This window comes from Nannospalax galili, unplaced genomic scaffold (assembly GCF_000622305.1).
Source record: "Nannospalax galili isolate Female #2095 unplaced genomic scaffold, S.galili_v1.0 scaffold155, whole genome shotgun sequence".
Lineage (NCBI taxonomy): Eukaryota > Metazoa > Chordata > Mammalia > Rodentia > Spalacidae > Nannospalax > Nannospalax galili.
Window position 1 is genome coordinate 9,299,884 of NW_008339923.1, and position 21,480 is coordinate 9,321,363.

The window sequence follows — 21,480 nt, forward strand, 5'->3', positions numbered from 1 at the left end:
AATATTTCCATACCAATACATCTGGACCTGCATTAATAGGTAATAACGGAGTAGCAAAAGACAAGGTGGATTGCTGTATTTGAGTTTCTTTATTTGGGCAGCTCAAATACATCAATTTAGGGACAATTAAAAAGTTGTACTTAAAGGTAAAAAATTCTTTTGAACTACCTTCCCCCATTGATTGCAGTTTTGATTTTCAAGGGTTTTTTAAACTGCTACAAGAGCTTAAACCCTGAGCCTTGCACAGGCTAAGCAAGTGCTTTACCAACTAAGCTAAATCTTCTGCCCCTTTGATTTCTACTTTCTATTTGGGGGTTTGGTATCAATAAAGTGATACCCTCTCCTCCCACCTCTTTTTCATCCAGAAGGAAATGCAGTCAGTATTTGTGAAGGAAAAGTACCCTGGCAGCCACTTTGCCTCACAGGGTATGAGAAGTGTGAGTCTGGAGCCATCTTGAAGGTCTACTGTTAGGCAAAAGACATCTGTCTTTGCTTCTGGTGTAGGAGGCAATGGCCTTGTGTCAGAGACTCTTCTCAGACCCAAACCACTTAGGAGATGACCCTTATCTTTATCTGCCTGTTCTAGACAGCTGCCTTTCACCCAACAGTAGACCTTCAAAATGGCCTTGGCTGATAAATCTCTATACTATTAGTGATGTATATGGGTACTTGAAGCCATTCATCGTTGATATCTGCTTGGATCCAGTTTGGTCTCAAATATTTTCTCAACATTGCTGAATGGATAAGGATCATCTGTAGGGTCTGGGATGCACCCATGGTTTCGGTTAACACTCACTTCACACATTCATTTCTCATATTTGCTGGCATCCACCTTATTCACTGTGTCAAAAACAAACCCATTGTTCAGAAAATGAAATACCTGGAGATACTGTCATGGGAATCTAAGCTATCCATCCTATGAGCTGTCTGGGACCTGGAGGCAGCTCCAGGGTGCTCGTCAATTGTGTCCAGTCCCGACTCTCTGGAAAGGTTCATGATATGGTTCTGGTAGTACATATGAATGCTTTCCCGCGTTGGAACATTGCCCTGTGGAAAGGGGGATATTACCATGATTCTTATGGAACACTGAATAGTGCCAGCAATTCTCGGTACTCACAACTCTTAGCATTTATGCGTATCTATAGTAAGGACTGACACATGCCAATTAATATGAGGATTGATGTCAGGTCATTTATAGTCATTAATATTGCTCAACATTACTAAATGTGATGGTTAATCTTCACTGTCAACTTGACTGGACTTACAGTCATCTAGGACAACACACCTTTGGGTATTTCTTTGAGGGTGCTTATAGAGAGGTTTAACTGAAGAGGGCAGACATGATGGGAATGTGGGCAGCATCATTCCATGGGCTACTGTCCTGGACTGAATGAAGATGAAGGTAGCCAGCAGAGCACCAGCATTCACCTCTTTGTTTCCTGAATGTGCGTCGCTCTCTAGCTGCCATGCCTTTGTTGCCATGGGCATGATGGACTAGAGTCCCTCAAACTGTGAACCAAAATCAACCCTTCCTTCCTTAAATTGCTTTTGTCAGGTATTTTATCACAGCAAGACTAAGGTAATTAGTACATTAGATAATTCTTTATATGTAGACAATTTTGTTATATCATAGTAACTTTTCCAGAAATAGACTGTTACTTTAAAATACAATCTATAAATCATATATTTTCTTCTATCCTAATTTTTTTCCTGGATGATGTGTCAGATGATGCTTCCTAGAGTAAAGCTATAATCCTCTACTGCACAAAGAAAAGCTATAGTCTGAAAAAGAAAATGAATAAACTAGGCAATTCTCCAGGACTCTCTCTCTCTCTCTCTCTCTCTCTCTCTCTCTCTCTCTGTTCATTTTAACTCTGAGCATGGAATAGATCTAAATATATGTAAAAGCAAAAGGGTTCTATAGCTTCCCAAAAGATAGGACTTTGTCTTAGAGTTTTAGATACAGGTTGAGTATACCTACTCTAAAAATATGAAATTCAAAATGCTCTGAAATTAGAAAACCCTTGAATATTGACATGATGCCAAGAGGTAGAAAATTCCACACAAGAACTCATGTATAGCTGCAGGTAAAATGTAAGCACACTAAAAATACTGTAAAAAATTACTTTAAGGCTGTGTATGCAAGGCATTTATGAAATGTAAGTAAAATTTCATGTTTAGATTAGGTTCCCATCCCAATATATTTCATTATGTATATGAAAATACTTCAAAATACAAAAAAATTCTGGGAACTTAAAACTCTTCTGGTCCAAAGTATTTTGGGGAAGAAAAACACATCCTGTGTTGACTTTGGCAGCTTTTTGAAAGTGGGAGAAGCAGAAGAAGGATGTCCACAGCATTACCTTCTTAATCTCTCGGGTCAGCATGCACCTCTCCATCCTCAGAACTGTCGATATGTCAATATGTTCTCTTGAAATGGAGTTGAGCCAAGTGGTAAAACTGTCGACGGTGGCGAGGAAAAGGACCCAGGTGAACTTCAAAATATTAAATATTCTCTTGATGATGTTATCTAGGTGGAAGAAGCATGGCAAGATTTCAAAGGCATGAAATATCACTAAGAGCTTTGCTACTGTGTAGCACAGTGAGGTTCCCTACAGCCAGACCTGGATTCTGCTGTGTTGTCCTGATGAGGGCTGGGCTCCTCAGCCTCAGAGACATGGAGCAGGACTGAGGGGTCCAGGCATCTGTGCAGCTCTCTACACATGCTCTGGCAGAATTAAAGCCAGATTCAGGTGGGATTTGTGATATCAGTCAGAATAGGACCCTACATGGTCCCTTGGGGTCTCTGGGGGGTGGTCTTAGGATCCCTGCAGATACCAAGGTCCATGGGTGCTCAACTTTCTTATAAGAAAAACCGTATGCTCTTTGTATAGATTCTCTATGCACCCACCATCAGACTTTGAACTATTTCTAGATCACTTTTAATACTTGCTGCTATGTACATGCTATGAATGTGGCTGCTCTACTGTATTAGCAAAGAAAAGGGATCTGCATGTGTTCAGTATTGATGTAATTTTTTACAGAACATTCTTGATATGTGGTTAGATGAATCTGTGGCATCTGGAACTCACAAATCAAAAGTCCTACTGTAGACATTTATGAAAGTAGAGATTGCAAATCAAAGGTACACCTCTATTGACCCGAGGCTAGCAACAGTCTGTGTCTAGCTTACTAGGTCCTTTAATGACTTTCTGTAACTAGTTCCTGCTCTTAGGAATTGCTGAAGGAATCTGCTTATTCAGACTCTGATGGCTCTCACTGCATTTACAAGTTAGTCAAACCAGCTTATGTTTTACAGGCTGCATGTGTATATATGCTACAGATCCATCTTTCTCACATTTATTAGACTGAATTCTCTGTTACTTACAAAACTCTTCACATGGAATCTATCACTTCCAATCAACAGAAGCCCGCAGGTCTCTGACATGGTTGGGTTCTGTCCTTGACTGTCGCTGTGGCTGTAATTGGGGCCCCGGGGAGCTGTCATGTAGTTGGTCAGCTCAGAGTCCTATTCTGTTCAAAACGTTGACAACATAATACACATGCCTCCCAACACCCTCAGAAATTATATATGAGGCCCTTTAATACTCATACAGATTAGAGGAAGTTCCATAAGGTGGTAACCTCACCCTGTGGAACATTGCTGAGACTTAAAAAAGGAAGGAAATTCTGTCTCTTGGAACAACATGGATGATCATAGGGGACACTGTGTTAAATGAAATGAGCCAGGTGCAGAATAAACACATGCCAAATGATATCACTTACATTTGGAATCTAAACTCGTGATAGTCACAGAAACAGAGTAGAACCATGGTACAAGGCCAGGGAAGGGAGAGAGGGAAAAGTAGGTCAAGGCAAGCTTGCAGTTACATAGGAGGGTTATATATCATATATATATACTATACATATCAGGAAGAGGCTAGTAATACTGTATTATGCTGGGAATTTGCCAACAAGTAGACTTTAGGTGCTCTAACCATGGTGGGGTGGCACATAGATAGGTTTGTTTGCTGGGCTGCACCAATCAGTTCACTATGTACAGGCATACTGAAATGGTGTGTTGTACGCCTATAGAAATATACAGTAATGAAGCATCAGAATGGAAGAAGACCAGACCGTACCATCTGTACAACCTGCACAGCTCTGTGGGCTGATGATTTCTCAACTGCACACCAGCCCCACAGGCCCCCTGTCTAGTGTGATAAGATCTGATCAACAGATAGCTTATCCTTGTTCCCAGCTAATCTGGTTTGAAGACCACAGTGTGAATGAGTTTGGTTTTATGATGAATGAACAGAGCTTGATTTAAATTGTGACCTTGGAGAAAGGATAAGCTTCACTCGGGTAAAGATTTATTCTTTTCTTTTTTGGTCTTTTTGAGACAGGCTCACCATGTTGCCCCAGCTGACCCAGAATTTGCTATGTAGACCAGTTTGGTCTTGAACTCTGCCTCTGGAGGGCTGGGATTAACGGCCTGTGCCACCATGCCCAGCAAGAGTTGTTCTTTACAAAGGGTAAAACAGGGAAGGGAGTCTCTCTCTCTCTCTCTCTCTCTCTCTCTCTCTCTCTCTCTCTGTCACCACCTCTTCTGCCCCCCCAGGACCTTTCTGGATTGTGTTACCCCTTTTGTCTTCTAGGTGTTTTAGGAGGTAGAGAAAACAGAAGGTCCTTTGCTGAGCAAAGCAGCAAAGGAAGTGAGGAGCGACCTCATGAAGTGTAATGAAGGAAGGATCTGCAGGTGCCATAGAAGAGTGATGCTGAGCTAGAGACTCCGCAAATGCCTCGATTTTCTTTTCCATTCCTAGTTTCCTATTTATCTATCATCTACATCTATCTATCTATCATCTATCTCTCTCTATGTCTCTATCTATCTGTCTGTCTGTCTATCATCTATCTTCTATCGTCTATCTATAATCTTTTATCTTCTATCTATAATCTATCATCTATCTTCATCTGTCATCTATCTATCTATCTATCCTCTATCTATCTATCTATCTATCTATCTATCTATCTATCTATCTATCTATCTATCTATCTATCTATCTATGAATGTAACTATCTATCTATCATAGTGCCTGGTAGGGAAACCTCCATAATGATCTATCATCTATCCTATCATCTATCTATCTATCCTCTATCTATCTATCTATCTATCTATCTATCTATCTATCTATCTATGTATCTATCTATATCATCTATCTTTCTATCTTGTGTTCTATATCTCTGTGTGTACATATATGTTTGTGAGCATACATGGAAACCAGAAGAGGACATTGGGTATCCTCCTCTGTCCTTTCCCCCCATTCCTTTGAGGAAAGCCACTCCTTGAATCTAGGGATCATATTTTCTTGGTGAGGCTTAAAACCTGCAAGCCCCAGTGATCCTCCTATGTCCTTCCCTTCCAGAGCTGGGGTAGCAGGTATGTGCAGGATGCCTGGATTGTTACATGATGCTGGGATCTGAACACCAGTCCTCACCTCAAGACTGTGCCACAAGTGTTCTTAATCTCTGAGCTGCTTCTCCAGTCTCCCTTGTTCCCTTTTAAGGAAATCTAGATCAAGGTATGTATTGCCCACACTCATGTGGAGAGGACTTCAGCTGTTTTGTTAGATATAAAAGGAAAGTTTATGCTGGGCGTGGTGGCGTGCACCTTTAATCCCTGCCCTTGGGAGGCAGAGGCAGGTAGATCTCTGTGTAGCTACCCTGGTTCACATCACTTTCAGGTGGACTGTGACTAGGGAGGCACTGTCAAAAAAAAAAAAAAAAAAAAAAAAAAAAAGGAAAATTTGCCTCCTGCAGGCTTAAAAGCTTAGGGCAATAGCTGCTAATGTAATGTAGCTGACTTTATGTTTTTGACAACATATTTCTTTCTCCTATTCATAATTATTTTCTTACATGTAGTAGGTTACTCATTGTTCAACATGTAGTCACTTAAGTCCTTATTTCTACATTTGTTGTATGGTAATTTAAGGCATATTTCATAATAGCTATTAGAGAAGATTGAGCATTCCTAACACAAAGGAATGGCAAATGTTTGAGATGCTAGAAACAATTAGCCTGATGACATTATCCCACATTGTATACATTTATCAATATGTATGTGCACAAAGGTTATGTCTCAGTTAAAAAAATAAAATTTGAAACAGTTAAGCCAAAAAAAAGGAAGAAGAAAGAAATTGCAAGCTTTTTTTTGTGCTCCATTCTGGTGGCTTCCATAGGGCTCTAACATTTGTTCCTAAGCCCCATTCTGTCCCCCAAAGGCACATGCATCAAGAGCTTTAAGGACAGACAAGAAGCCAGATCCCACACAGGGGCCCCAAGACTGGATCTGCTCTCAGGAGTCCTCCTTGGTCTCACTAGAGATGAGTTGTCAAGGGACACAACTGTTCAGGTTTGGTTCAGATTCTGTGTTGGGTTCATTACTTCCCAGTAGCCTTCCATTATTTACCACGGGGCAAGTATCAGTTTCAAATTCTCATGGCCCATCTTTGTCTTAGTTTTGTTACCTGGTCCATCAGATTTCTTTTTGATTGGCTCATCCTCATGGTCTTCCCATTCCACTGGACCTGCACATGAAATAATTTTCATTACATAGAGTCTTGCACCATGGTCATGATGATTAAACTATATTCATAAAATTTTGGCAGAACAAATACCTGTGAATAACAAACACAACTCTGAATAAAACAATGATGTTGAGAGGGGTTTGCTTCACCATATATTAAACTGGACTATTAAATGTGGCACCGGTCCAGAGCTTGGCACTGGGAGAATGGATCAGACTAAAGTCCCAAATCATAATAAGCAGGGCTGAAAGCTGATGACCTACAAGAGTAGCACTTAACCCCAATGCAAAAGGAAGAATCTCTTAAGATGTAGGGCTAGCATAATTGCCTATTTAGTGAAGTGCACAAAACTATGTCTCTACTGCACACAAATTCAAGGTGTAAGTAAAACTAGTGGGAAATGGGAAAACATTTGCTTAGTATTTGGGGGAAGAGACTTAAGCAAGATGCTGTCCTTTAAAATATATATATTTTTTGTCTTTTTGAGACAGGGTCTCCCTGTAGCCCATCTGTCCTGGAACTCACTATGTAGACCAGGCTGGCCTTGAACTCATAGAGATCTGCCTGTCTCTGCCTCCTGAGTGCTGGGATTAAAGGTGTGCGCCACCACACCTGGCCAAAATATTTTGTTTATTATTATTATTATTAATATTATTATTTTATGTGTGAGTGTATTTCTTGCATCTATGTAAGTGTGCCCATGTCATGTAATGCCCACCAAGGTCAGAAGAGGGCATTGGATCCTCTGGAACTGGAGTTACAGACCGTTGTTAGCCGCCATTTGAGTTCCAGGATTCAAACCCGAGTCCTTTGCAAGAGCAGCCATGCTATTAACCAGTGAGCCATGATCTCTCCAGCCCCAAGATGCTGACCTTTAAGGTACCAGAAATTTAGACATATTTGACATTAAAACAATTACAAATTGTTCAGCTAGCCATGGACCATAAACTACATCAAAATAGCACCGAACAGGGAAGTATAGTTATAACACACAACAGAAGAATGTATATCTAATGTATAAGCCCCCCTAACTAATAAAATAAAAGAACATGTAGACAGAATTGGAAGGGAAAGTGCTTGCTGTATTTGAACCTTACACTTGGAAGCACAAATTACACAGTAAATAAGTTAAGGGGGCTGGAGAGATAGCTCAGCAGTTAAGAGCACTGACTGCTCTTGCAGAGGACCTGGGTTTGATTCCCAGCACCCACATGGCGACTATGAACCGTCCTTAACTCCAGTTCCAGGGGAATTCAATGCCCTCTTCTGACATCCTCAGCATTGCCTGATACGGGTGCACTTACATACATGCAGGCAAAACACTCATACACATAAAATAATAAGTAAAAAATATTTTTAAAAAAGAAGTTAAAAGGTTCAGCCTCATTAGTTAGGAATTCAAACAAATTTCAATGAAAATACAAGTTGTCATCCCTCAGAAAAACAATAAAAAGAGCTGTGATGTCCATTATGAGGCTACAGGAAATGTATCTTCACCTGACATGTAGGAGTGTAAATTACTAAAACCTTTTGGAAAAAGAATTTATTAAAATACATGAGGAACATGCATTAACTCAGTCTCTCTACTTCTGGGACTCCATTCTGTAAGAAGTGTATGCTCTAGCTGGGCATGGTGACATATGCCTTTAATGCCAGCCCTGGGAGGTAGAGGCAGGTGGATCTCTATGAGATCGAGGCCACCCTGGTTCACATCGTGACTTCCAGGTGGCTCTGACTAGGGAGACCCTGGTAAAACATAAGTGTATGCTCTTAACCTCTGCTATAGTTTGAAATACACCCATGTATGACTACATGTGAATTTTTTTCCCAAGGACATCTCTTTTAAAATGGCCCCATACCGTATTGTATACATCGTGGAGTACATTGAATTGTAGGGGAACAGTGGGGGGAGGTGTGAATAAGGGAGGGGTTCTAAATGCCATTAAATTTTACTGCCTAAAAAATCACAAAAAATTCAATAAATTTTTAAAAAATGCAATAATTTTATTGATTTGAGAATTTCACTCAATGTATTTAATCGTATTCAGACCCACTTCTCTGACCCCCCGCTTTACTACCTATGGAGTCTAATCTGTATTTCTTAAAACGCTCTTGGGTTTGGGTCTATGCTTTGGAGCCTGATTAACCAATCAGGTTTCACACCAACAAGGAAAACTGAGTCTCCCTCTCCCAGCATCTACCAATTACCAATAGATCCTCAGTTAGGGTTAGGGCTTCCTACCTGCCTCCTCCATTCATGGTGGGCCCCTATCTGGCTTGGACTTACACAGTCTTGTACATGCTGTCATAAGTGTGGTGAGTTCATATGAACAGCTGCCCAGTGGTGTCGGGACAGCACAGTTTTGCAAGAATATCTCTGATAGCATCGTTTGCTGGGGTAAAGTCGGGAAGCAATCTTTTTGTCCATTAAGAATGAAATAATTGAATAAATTATGCATATCTGTACTATGGAATCTTTTGTAGTCATTAAAATGAATGGTGGCATAGTTCATAAATAGTTAAGTGGAGAAATGTGCATGATACATTGCTAATGAAAATAGAGGAGTCTTTGACAGCATGAAGTCAATTCTGAAGAGCAAACAAATAAACTACATGCACTTGACAAAGGGGATAAAGTAAGGTGTCCCTGTGGGCAGGCTGTATGGCCTGGAGACTGAGGTCTGAGGGGTCAAGGTGAGGCAGATTGGGTACCTGCCTATAACCTGGTTCCTTATATTGAGTGTAAATGAAATTTATCTTTATAAACAAATGAGGTAAAATAAAATTAAAGTTACCAGGAAATTTTAAGAGAAAGAAGGTAAAAATGAGCAAGTTTTACAGTTGGTTCCGTGAGAACTTTTTTCTTTTTCTTTTTGATGCTTTTAATTTCACAAGGAATCTGTGATTATATTATTTTTTCAAAGAATCAAACTATAGTAGGTAAACCCAGGATTCCCTTTAATCACATCGTTTAATCTCCACCCTCCCAAGAAGTAGCCACTGTCATTAGCACACTAAGTATTCTCCCTGACCTTCCTTTTCTATTTAGACAGCATTACATACACCCATTAACAATATAAAATACTGTGTTGAGGCGCTTCTTGTTTCCTTCATTCCAGGATTGGTTGGTTTCATTTTGTGCCTGCCATTTTGTAAATGTTATTTTTCACTTAATAATATGCCAGGAAACCACTGGACAGTATCCCATAAAGCATTGCTCAGCACCCTGTCCTCGGCGGCAGCACTCCTGCGGTGAGGAGGCCAGGGTTGGGGCCTCCCAGCACACACTCACCGACCCCAGCTCTTTTACGCCTTCCTTTCTGTTCTTCCCTTGCTGACTTTTTTTTCTCCTTCCGCCTCTGCCGGAGCGCTGTTTTAGGATCGGTAATCCAGGCTTGATACACAAACTGGGGAGAGAAAGCTAAATTACTTTCTGGCTTTTTAATAATTTGAAATCAGAATGGCTCTCTAGGAAGCTTCCTCCATATAAGTTTTTTTTTTCCTCCCAACATAGCTAAACATCTCTTGCCTTGCTCCTTATAGTGTGCTGATTTTTGCTATTCTTGTTACCATAAAATGCAATATAGAAGCAGATGTGGGAATATACTTCATTTGCTATCACAGATGATTATGACACAAACTAGATTGATACAAACCATGGTTTCTCTCAAATCTCCAAAATACCACTGCCATTGTGACGCTCAGTAAAGGGTTTTTTTTTTTTTTTTGCACTGCATGCAACAGGCTTAAGCTGGAGGCTTCACTGAGTATCACTGGAGGAGTTTCTCCCACCACAAACTTTTGAGTCAAAGACAAAACAACATCTTTAATATTATTTACTTTGAGAAGGAGATTTTATATCTTCGATACCCACTCACAATAGCTATTACCAGCAACTTGAAAAAAGGCTCTGCAGATTGATGAGTATTTTGAGAGGAAAATATCGTGAAAGTGAAAATAAGTCGTTATTCGAGGAAAGCAGGGGAGAAAACTGTGGTGCCTTGGGTTGCCTTTTGTCAGTTGCAGTCAAGAGCTGAAAACAGTTGTGTGGACATCTTACAACTAATAACCAAGAAAGAGTAGTTTGGAATAGCCCACCCTCGTCATCCCCAGAATCATGCAGAGGAAACGAAATCAAGACCTCTAGAAACCAGGAAGACAAGCAGGCATGCTTAACATGCAACACAGCAGGTCTCAGGGAAGCTGGGTTTTCCATCATCATGATTAAGCTAAATGTTTTCCAGGGGTACTTGTGAGTCCAGATAGTATCATCATTTTATCTTGGATTATTTTCAGATTTCAGAAATCTTTGAAAACACAACATAAACAACTTAATGGCATTATGATGTCAGTAGAAAATAAGAATTCAACTTTTCCACATATGAATAGGTGAGAGTCACAGGGTCCAAGAAAGAACACCTCATTTTCCCCCCCCACTGGTAGAAATGCAAATTGCATGGGCAATTAAAACAATTGCAAAATTGATATTATTTCTAGATTACAAATCCAGGAGGCAAGACATGCTATTTTATATCAAAATATATTTAATAAAATGAGAAGGTAAATTGGAATTTAAAGAAGGATCAAAGAAAGGAATTATGGTAGAACGTGGCTGAGCATGTTACTTGGGGACTCTATCCAGTGTCTTTCAGGGTTAGGTCAGGTCTAAAGGCAAACTTGCTCTAGCACCTTATTGGTTATTTTAAAAGAAATTAAACTAATAAATAAAATTTCAGGTTTAAGAGCAACATTTGGTGACATTGCCTTCAAGAGAAGCACAACATTATTGTTTTAGATAATGAAAAATCCCAAACAGAAATATGAAGGTAATAGGATTTGTGAGTGTAACAGGTACATAAGTTGGAGGACATCTTTTGTTCTGAGGAGAAAGAGAACAACTGGGAAAGAGGGCAGAGGGAGAGGGGAGCCTGCTAAGGGCAGGGTTCCTGGATTCCAGGAAGGGTAGGTAAGGCTCTGACATGGGGAAGGGGAGTCCTGACTCTGCTTGGATCCCAAGGGATGAAGCCCATCAGTGTCTTCTCTGTGAGAGGAATATTCTGGTCATGCAAGGACTTGGGAGCAAGAAGGGTCAATCACATGGCAATTCCTTATTTGTAGGCAAGAAATCTTAAGGCTGATATTTTGAATCACAAATATTTCACAGTTCCAAACGTTTGACAGAGGGCCAATTTTGCCGTCTTCTATTTCAGGAAATGGTCCCAATCCTCACTGAGTCAAGAAATGGAAGGTTCTTGCTGTTGACCTCCCTGATTATTACTTTGTAACTTTAATTGCCTTCCAATTTGGTGGCCTGTCTAGGGATCCAGGTTCTAATAACAGTAACCAGAAGTAGAAAGCTCATAGACATGTATATAAAAGGTCTCTGGTTTCTCTAAACAGCCACTGCCTTGAGTGTGTGTCCCTGACTATCTTAAAGTTTATCTTTTTTATTAGGGGGAAATGGATTTATTTTTGCCAAAAGGTCATTAACAAAAATGCATTTATTTTTTAAAATAGAGAGTTTCATTGTAGCAGAGATTATTCAGTCAGGTTGGTAAAGTTTCATAATCTTTCCCTTAATTAGGGTGTGATTCAAAAACTTGTTTACATCTGTAGCATGATTTAATCAACTGAAGATTTAAGTAACAAGGGAGATGGATAAATTGAATACTTTGGCAACTTTTAAATTATGAGTTGAGAGACTCATATGATGGCCATAGTGAGGAAAACATAGACTCTACAGAAATAGTTAACAGTGACTATTCATTAAAATCAGCCTCCAAGCATTTGAAAATGGGAGGCACCTGGAGGGCTGTGCTCTGTGGTTCTAGGTAGACCACCAGACCAGTATGGTTTCATCTGACCACTGTATGGGTGAGCAGAACTTCAGGTCCCCAAAGACCCAGGATCAGCAATGAAGTAAGATCCCAGGAAAAATACAATGCAATGGTCTTTGCCACCATTTGTCTCAACTATTCATTTGAAATCAGGGAGCATCATTAGACTCAAGAGTTTTAGAGCCTGCTCCTGGCCAAGCCTAGAAAAGAGCACTCCACAAAAGACAAGAGGGATAATTTGCTCTTTATGGTTTTAATAATGAAGTGACTGTAGTAAAGGTAGCTGGATGGCTTCCATTGTGCTTTAGATGAATGAACAGATGAGCTGTTAAACTGCTTTTCAAAGGCATGGTTGTACTCTGAGAGTAAGGAGCCTTGCAGAAATTAGCTGGAGGAGTTGTGCTGGATTCAGGAACCAGGCTACTGGATCCTATTTAAGAGGGCAGAGCCTAACAAGAAGCCGGAAAGGAGATGGAACCAGAGAAGTCTTTTAGTAGCTTATCCAGAATTTTACCAGCTTTCTGAGAAACATTATTGTGTTTTACTCACTGTAAACCAATGCATGCAACCAGATGTGACCCTTTTCAAATGACATGTAAGGTACACAAAACTATGAGGAGAGAAGTCCGCATACATCTGCATTTTCTCTTTCTATTTGATAGTCTTAGGGATCTACTTAAAAAAAAACAAGAGTCAAATAAGAAAGATGGAGTCTAAGAAGTCTTTTTGGAAGACTTTCCCAATGTTTTACATCCTTATAACACTTTCACTGCACGATTTATAGAAGAGGGAAAATGCAGATATAGGGATGTTTTTCTAAAGTTCTACAGAGCAGAGAGTCACACACTACACATCAGTAAAACATGAAATACCTTTGCAGCTCTGATTAAATACTGAAGAATAGTTTTGGGAAGTTTAATGACAGACTTTGGCAAGGCTAAAATGGCTGAGGCAAACTTCCCAATAGCTCTCTACAAAGAAGGACAAAGCAAGAGTAATTAGTAGAAAAAAACCAAAAGCTAACAATTTAATATATGACGTCTCTTGAGTTTGTCTCTACAATTAACATTGAGGTTAAAACATGCCAATCACTGAAGCTAGAATAAAAATGTGCTCAGTTTATAAGTTAGGAAAAAGAACACAGTCAATCAATCATGGGGTATAACCCATAAACACAGTGAAGACGGTCCATGTTCTCTTCTTTGTTGTATCATGAGTGGTGGTTAGAAGAAAATTCATTAGAAAAAACAAATCTGTTAAGTCAATAGTATTTGGAAGCAGCCTTACTCATGCACACATACATGTTCACCAAGAAACATACACAGGAGCAATGGAGCCAAGGAGGCAGCATCACACAGAAAGCCTCCACAAACCATTTTGTTCTTCAGTGTCATCAGGAAGACTGGGTGACTGGGCTTGCCCATTTACAAAGACCTAGCCAGGAAGCTGTGGTGCAAGGCCTTGTCGTGGGCACATTGTGTGGTTTGGTGGACACTTTTCTATGTGCCCTGTATTGTGACAAATGGAATATGACTGTTCCAGCTTGTGGTTCACAGGTAAGAGGAACATGTACAAAGAATTCATCTCCTGTGCACTGACAAGGCCTCATCTTCAAGAAGGATGAATGACACACTTCCCTAGTAACACTGTATGGACTGATGAGCCAGAGTTGGGAATGAGACAGCAGGTTCCAGAGCAGAGAGAGAAAGCTCAGTTGAAAAAGATTAGAGCTGAGCTGGGTGTCTTTGTTATTATTTAATGTATTCTCAGATCATAAGCTGCACAAATGAAGCTAATTTTCAAAATCTGAGGCAAGATTTATGTGATCATCTCAAATTAGAGCAAGTACTTTATTTGTACTTTTAGAATACGGAAATATAAGTCCAACATTCGAGCGATCCAAAACAACGCTAAAGAAGTTGTCCACTTGCAACAACAATAAAATAAAGTTCACCCAATGAAGCTTTATTTTTTGTTGAGGGCATCAAAGCATGTCTTGAGGTCAGGGATAAAGAGCTGATCCACACCCTGTTTTCACGTGGCAGTAATTATGACATTGTTAGGAGGGAGCAGTGCTGTAGTTGAACTAGAAATAAATAATTTCAGATGTCCATCAGAAGGCTCTGAGTGCTGTGACACAGGAGTACAGCAGAGGTTGTCTGGGCCTGCAATTAAGACTTGTCACAATAGTAATAAAAACCCTACACACTTCTAACCAGCAAAGGGTTCCTCTTTCCCCACTCCCCTTATTACCTGGAATGCGGACTTCCGTGGAGGTTCTTCATCTTCCTTTTTTAGCTCCTCCTCTTCCTCCTCTTCACTATCCGTCTCAAACAAATAATAATCTCCACTCCTGACCACTAAGCAAAACAAAATATTTACTTACTTCTTGAAAGAGGCACAAGATACTTGGGGCTTATTAATGAAATGCCCCCTAAAGACACACAGATGGCCCATAAGTGGACCACAGCAAGAGATGTTAGCAGGAGAAAACAGACGAAGAGAACCTGTTTTAGTTCAGTGCTATGTGGTGCTGGCATGGCTGGGTCTACAGAGCATGAGGCCTTGTCTGTGCCATTTGAGAGTTTGGCCACTGTGGGATGAACCTGGCAATTTCTTCCTTCTTCACTATGAATTTTACAGGGCTGAATCTATTTGCTACAGAGATGCCAAAATACTTGAAAACTCTTGCTTCAGAATTCAGCATTTTGATCATTCAGACAAAGGCCAAAGTGAAGTAGAAGATTTAGCATAGTCTGTAACAGACTAGCCAATCAGGGTGATTCAGGACCGAGATCAGTGCCACTGGCCTCGACTTCACTTTATACTGTGCAGACCTGGCTTCTCCACACGTGACACGAGTGAGACAGCATAGAGGACAAGACTTTGGGAAGAGTAAAAGAAACCAACAAAACAAAATCAAATCAACAACAACGCACATGGCCATGAGGAGGAAATGGGTGGGTGATGTTAAAAACAAAATAAGACAACAACATATGCTCTGACTGCTTCTACAGACAGCTATGGGACCAACAGAGGAGCAACAGCCTTGGTCCATAGGGTTTGTCTCTGTCACACTTCTGGTCAAAAAGCCACTCCCTGGGAGCATAATGAAACCCAAGGGGAACTCTCCTGACCATCAGATGCAAAGCACAAACAGTATGGCTTGTCTCTGCCTCTTCTGACATTTGCTCTGCAAGAACATAGGCTTGTGTTGGGAATGGGAACAGAGAGCACAGAGATGTCTAGAGACTTAAAGACATTTAGGAAATCCAATCTTAATATGTTTGAACATTTTTAAGTTTTATAGAGAAAATAGATCTAGTATACATTTTTGATGCTACAAGAATTGTACCATCATTATGGGAAAACATATTCACGTTTTTGGTTTTACAAATTGCAGAAGCATCTTTGGGGTGAGATAATGTGATGTCTTAAGTTATCTTTTGGACTTAGTAATTCATAAGGTAATGGGAAACCTTGGCTTGTTTAAAATCAGTTGCTTGAATGTCACTAGCTATGGTCAAAAGTCCAGCAATTTTTCCCACAGTATCAGATGACTCTGAACCTCCAAGAAGATGCAGAGTGAACAAATTAGGCCTTATATCCTTGAACAGAAGCACCGTGATTTGTTATTTATGTTTTGAAGAAAAAAACCAGACCCGGAGTATTGGGTCCAGGCCTGAGGAAATAGATGCAGTACAACTTAAGGTAATAATAAGCAAGAACAAACCAAAGTTGCAGCATTACATTTGACAGTGAGGAAGACCATTAAAGTAATGCCTTCACGTAAGCTGAGAGATTGCAGGGAAGTTACGTGGACTCTACATCACATGGTCATTTGGGACAAATACAGGGTATTATGAGATGGAGCATTTTACCCTCATTATAGGCACTAAAATTAACAATAGCTGAAGTTGTATTCAATCATACCTTCTATCACTCTTGTTCATGTGGTTGAGCCCAAATGATGTTCATCAAGTATTGATTTTATCATTAGAACCACAAGTAATTTAATATGTAAGCAAGTGGAATTGGTACATTTGAAAAAAGAAGGAAACTTTCTTTAGCTCCTGCTGCTGGTACTGAGTAGAAAATCTCCTCCATGTATGTCAGTGTAGATGGAGTTGCTGCCTCCAGTCCATGGCCAGACACAGATCATGAATGCTGTGTCACTGCTAAATTGTTCAGCATGAAATTAACTGTTTAGATTTTACCAGTCACATCTACAGAAACATGGTCCTTTACTTCAGATCTTTATCAGCAAAACAAGGCTTGGTATTGACTAAGATGGTGAGGAACTGATACGGAGATAATACTACTGTGGGATGGAAGGTATCATTGAACAGCAATAATGCAGTCCTGTGTGTGTACATGGGTATGGAACTAGCACATTTGTCACCACAGACTGTGTTAAGGTCTTTGCTGCTGACCAATAATATAAAAACAACATTATTATGTCATCAGTAGATACTCCAACTGCACATATACTCAGCATCTCTGAGAAACTATTTGAAAGCCCAGCCTAGATTTACAGATCAGAACAAGGGCTTCTAATAACATTTTTCCAGATCTAAGAAATGGGGCTCATCAAAGATGGAAAAAGTAAACCAAACATTCTTTCCCTTCTGTTCTTTTTAAGATTGGAAAAAATATTTTCCAGGAAAAATTTAGTACCATAGTCAGAATATGATTCCAAATCATGGATTACACACAGTCCTGCAGTATTGCACCATAACACATCGTAATGAGGCACACTGAGTTTAATACCAGTCTTAAAGAAACTGATATAATGAGGGTGAAATGAATCAGGAAAATCTAACACCATTAACCATCATGGGAGTTCTTTAAGTTACTACCAATGTGTAAGATGATTATCAAAGACCATATCCAATTCCACTGAAATGGTTTAGATGTCAAAAGGAAAGACAACCACAGTGATTGCAGTGGGGATTTGGCCCAGCTGAAGGGAAAAACATTCAATACAATGTGACTTTGAAATGGATAGGTCTCTCTAAACTAGCAAAGGCCCTTCAAAAACAGAAAAGTAGGCACAGTTTACTTGTGACTTGATAGAATAGGCATTTAGTGCACTGTGTTAGTATGACTATGGGCCAATAAACCATAAATAGAGGAATCACACTGGACTTTAACTTGAACCTTTGTCTTTTGACTAGGGCAGAACATCAAATCAAATTCTTTATACCATATTTGTTTAATCATAGTGATCCAATCAAAATTGAGGATTAAATCTAATTATATCCAAAGACATGGGCAAATTTCAAATTTTACTTCACTAAACCAGCTTGCTGATTTTAGAAAATCACTTCTGCGGTAAGAGAGGCCAATTGTAGATCAATATCACTAAGAATTAGGGATTGGAAAATTTTCTAATTTATTTGATTTTCTACTAGCAGGGTCCCTCTCATTCCTGCAAGATGGTCTTTGTGTGAACTGATGAGCTACAGCTATGGAGGTAGAGTATAAAATGTTACAGGATATTTTCAAAATAATTATTCAGTATTCAATCACAGTCAAAGAATATAGGAAGACTAGATTTGGGATCATTCCATTATAAAACCGTCAGCCAGTATTGATCGTCTCTTTGTTAATCAAGGCAAATATAGCCAATGATGCCTGTAACCACCGATCCATTTATCATCAGGAGGAAAATGAACTATATTATGTAGCTATTGGGCTCTGTCTTTCTGGGTTTAGCTATTAATCAGTCACCTGAGCATCGGGAGGTTCTGAGGCTGTGCCACATGCTGGGCATGGGTATTTGAGGTGTAGCTGCAAATCCATTTTGAGGTTGGGGAGGAGTTGAAGTGGGAAAGTAAACATGTTTTAAGTTATACCTTATTATTATTATATTAAATATACTGCCAAACCCTTAAATGCAAATGAAATCAAAGCTCTAGGAACCAGGGGAGGGAGGCTTATAGGCATCCATGCCTAGTGCCTTACAAAGAGGGTCATAGACACTTTGAACAGATGGTCCTTTGGAGTCCCAGGAGGAGCCAAACTTGTCCTTAAGGGTTTTTAGCCACAAAATAGATAAGAGCAGAGCTCTGGACCCTAGGTTTGGATAATATATCCAAGTTTTTGCTTTGTGAGCTCATAAATTGTGCTCGTGAGTCTGTCCATAAGCCCCAAATTTGGCTTTCTTCAGTCAACATGGTAATCAGCTAATTTCTCTAGAAGAACTGATTCACAGGGCCCGGAGGCCCATTAACAGTGCAATTTTCTTACACTCTGACCCCCTATCAAGTCACAAGGGTCAAACCATGCATGGGGCACAGAGATCATAGGGAGCCTGAATTCTGGTCAAGGATATAAGGGTTAGAGTCGATGAGATCGGAAGAGGATCGAGAGAACCTACTGGAAGCATGATCAACCCAAGGCCGCCACCACTGCTTTTTTTTGCCCTTGGCTTTCTGTTTGTCTGCTTCTCCTAAAATAAAATACGTCCAAATATTAATTCTTATAAAGTGAGCAAACAGATTTTGAAAACCACGTTTTAACAACTCAATTTGTCAAATCTTAATTGCAAAAGTATATCAGAGGTCAGGAAAAGGAACTGTACTGAATATAAAAAGTACACATGTACAAACAGCCCATTTCACAAGGTAAATGCCAAATGTCCTGTTAACATAGGCTACATTCTCACTTTTTCCTAGTATCTGAGGGCATACAGAGAAATACTAAAAAGGAGGGATTATTTGTCAACAATGCATCTCACACTACTTTTTCATTAAATTAAAATAAAAGCATGCCCACTATATAGAACCATTTAGTGGTAAATAATTTGCTAAAATGTATAAATACAATTACTAGGAGTTTTTCTTTTGATTATTTTACCATATGGTTGGAAGACAAATATACTGATGATGAATAGATACTATGAACTGGAAAGGGATCATGTAACACTTCTCTATTCCATTAAAATAGAAAGCATGCAATATCCTATAAAATATTTTAAAGATTTTAATTGGATAAATCTATAATTGTATATAATGAATATATTTCACAAATTCCATTGGATCAGGTAACAATTGATATTTTAACTATGAATATTCGAAGTGACAGAAAATATACATACATATATAATTTTTATATTAAATTAAATAAATCAAAGGAAGCATATCTAAAACATCTTCCCTAAAGGAACAAAAGTAGAATCATGTCAATATTTTTTTTAGAAAAATGTCTGTGAACTAAGCTAGGCCATGTTCATTAAAGGCATCTTGCTGAAGAGTAAATACTTGTAAAAATATTCATTCATTAAATACATACCTAATGAAACAAACATATACCCCTCACAATGGGAAAGTCAAACTTGCAGAAATAAAAGAGATCTACTGATAGCATTGGCAGTGTGAAAAGGAATGTTGTGTTATAGTCCTATCAACATCGTGCTCTTCATTAATTTCAAAGTAAGTACTTAAATAAGAGGAAAATGTGACGTACTTTCATCATCGTCTTCAGAGACTTTCTGGATGTCCTGGCCTTCCCCTGACTCCTGGGTCAAGCTCAGCATCCGCTCCTTACCCTTTTTGTATTTCTGTTGCCTGGCTTTGATACGATCCATCCTATAAAATAAAGCAGCATTAGCAATGACAAGCATACATTCACAGATATGCATGGTCAGCACTGTGGACGTGCATGGCTATACATAAACAAATATAAACTAATGAAAACATATAAACTATTGAAAAAAGTGACCAATTTACTTTGAAATACTTAAGAATTGTGAAATCATAGTTTGTTATCAACAATACCTCCTACAAACTCATATACATACGCATGCATGCACATATAATCTTCATGGTACTTTGTATTTTAGATATACTTGAATTAGTAATACAATCAATAGTCATGATTCTAAGGTTTAACATGAAGTCCTTGATGCCTATTCACATTTTGTATTAGAGCCATTCTGGCCACAACATATTATAATAAAAAGCTTTGTACTCTTAACCAAAAGAGTCAGAGTCCCACTAATGGGAAGAGAGAGCATGTTCCAAATGCCCCCTGCATTTGTTCTTCCCTAGACCCAAGTTAATCAGGAATAAGAGTTGCACCATGCTGCATTTGCATTACATAATAGTTTTAGTAGATAACTGATGTCTTTGTGCAAAAAAATCTTGGCATGGAGAAATCTAGATTATACTAGGAAATATCTCTCAGGGGCAATAAAGAATTGAGGTCAGAATGGAATGAAGCTAGTCTTGGAAATAGAGGGGACTTTCATGGTGGGGTGGTAGACAGCTTCTATTTTCTTGACAAAAGTGTCCAGGTTTTGATTTATACTATATGGCCATCAGCTTTTAAGCCTACAAGTGCACCAGTCTTTGGAAATTCCATTATTCATTACTGAAAATTTTATCGCAAGAAAATCCTTCTCAACTATATCCTCAAATCTCCTGAGAGGAGTCAGCTCATTTCTTGCCCATCCAGGATGGAAGGTAGAAAAAGCCTTGAATCAAATTCAGGAAAAGTCACCCTTCTAATTAGTATGGGCCCTATGTATTAGAGCTCATCCATTTTTTCCTGGGGCTGTATTGTATTATTGTATTATTATTGTTATTATTATTATTATTATTATTATTATTATTATTATTATCATGATGTGTTGGAGGGTTCATGTGCTACATAGAGTGCATGTAAGAGTCAGAGGACAACTTGAGGGAATCACTTCTTCCACCATGTAAGTTGCAGAGCTTGAACTCAGGTCCCAGGTTCACATGGCAAGTGCCTTTTCCTGCTAAGCCCCAGGTTGGCCTTGAACTCACAGAGATCTGCCTGCCTCTGCCTCCCAAATGCTGGGACTACAGGCATGCGCCACCACGCCCGGCTTATACTATTATTTTTAAAGGTGCTATTTACTTTAATTTTATGTGTATGAACGTTTTGCATGCATGTATGTATGTGTTACCACATGCATATCTGGTGTCAGCAGAGGCCAGGAGAAGGTATAAGATCCCCTAGAACTGGAGTTACAGACATTTGAGAGCTGCTATGTGGGTACAGGGATCCAAACCTGGGTCCTCTAT

General features: G+C 39.3%; 1 protein-coding gene across 2 annotated transcripts in view; it reads right to left on the minus strand.

Moving 5' to 3' along the window:
* Piezo2 (piezo type mechanosensitive ion channel component 2) overlaps positions 1-21,480 on the minus strand; it is a 442,859-nt gene that overhangs the window by 47,359 nt on the left and 374,020 nt on the right. For both annotated transcript variants that reach the window (XM_008834681.3, XM_029564318.1), the window contains 7 exons: positions 19,895-20,016; positions 18,807-18,878; positions 14,678-14,784; positions 9,880-9,994; positions 6,528-6,587; positions 2,364-2,530; positions 881-1,047 (listed from right to left, as the gene is read on the minus strand). In XM_008834681.3, coding sequence (XP_008832903.1) covers positions 881-1,047; positions 2,364-2,530; positions 6,528-6,587; positions 9,880-9,994; positions 14,678-14,784; positions 18,807-18,878; positions 19,895-20,016 — 810 coding nt within the window. The remainder of the gene's footprint in view (positions 1-880; positions 1,048-2,363; positions 2,531-6,527; positions 6,588-9,879; positions 9,995-14,677; positions 14,785-18,806; positions 18,879-19,894; positions 20,017-21,480) is intronic.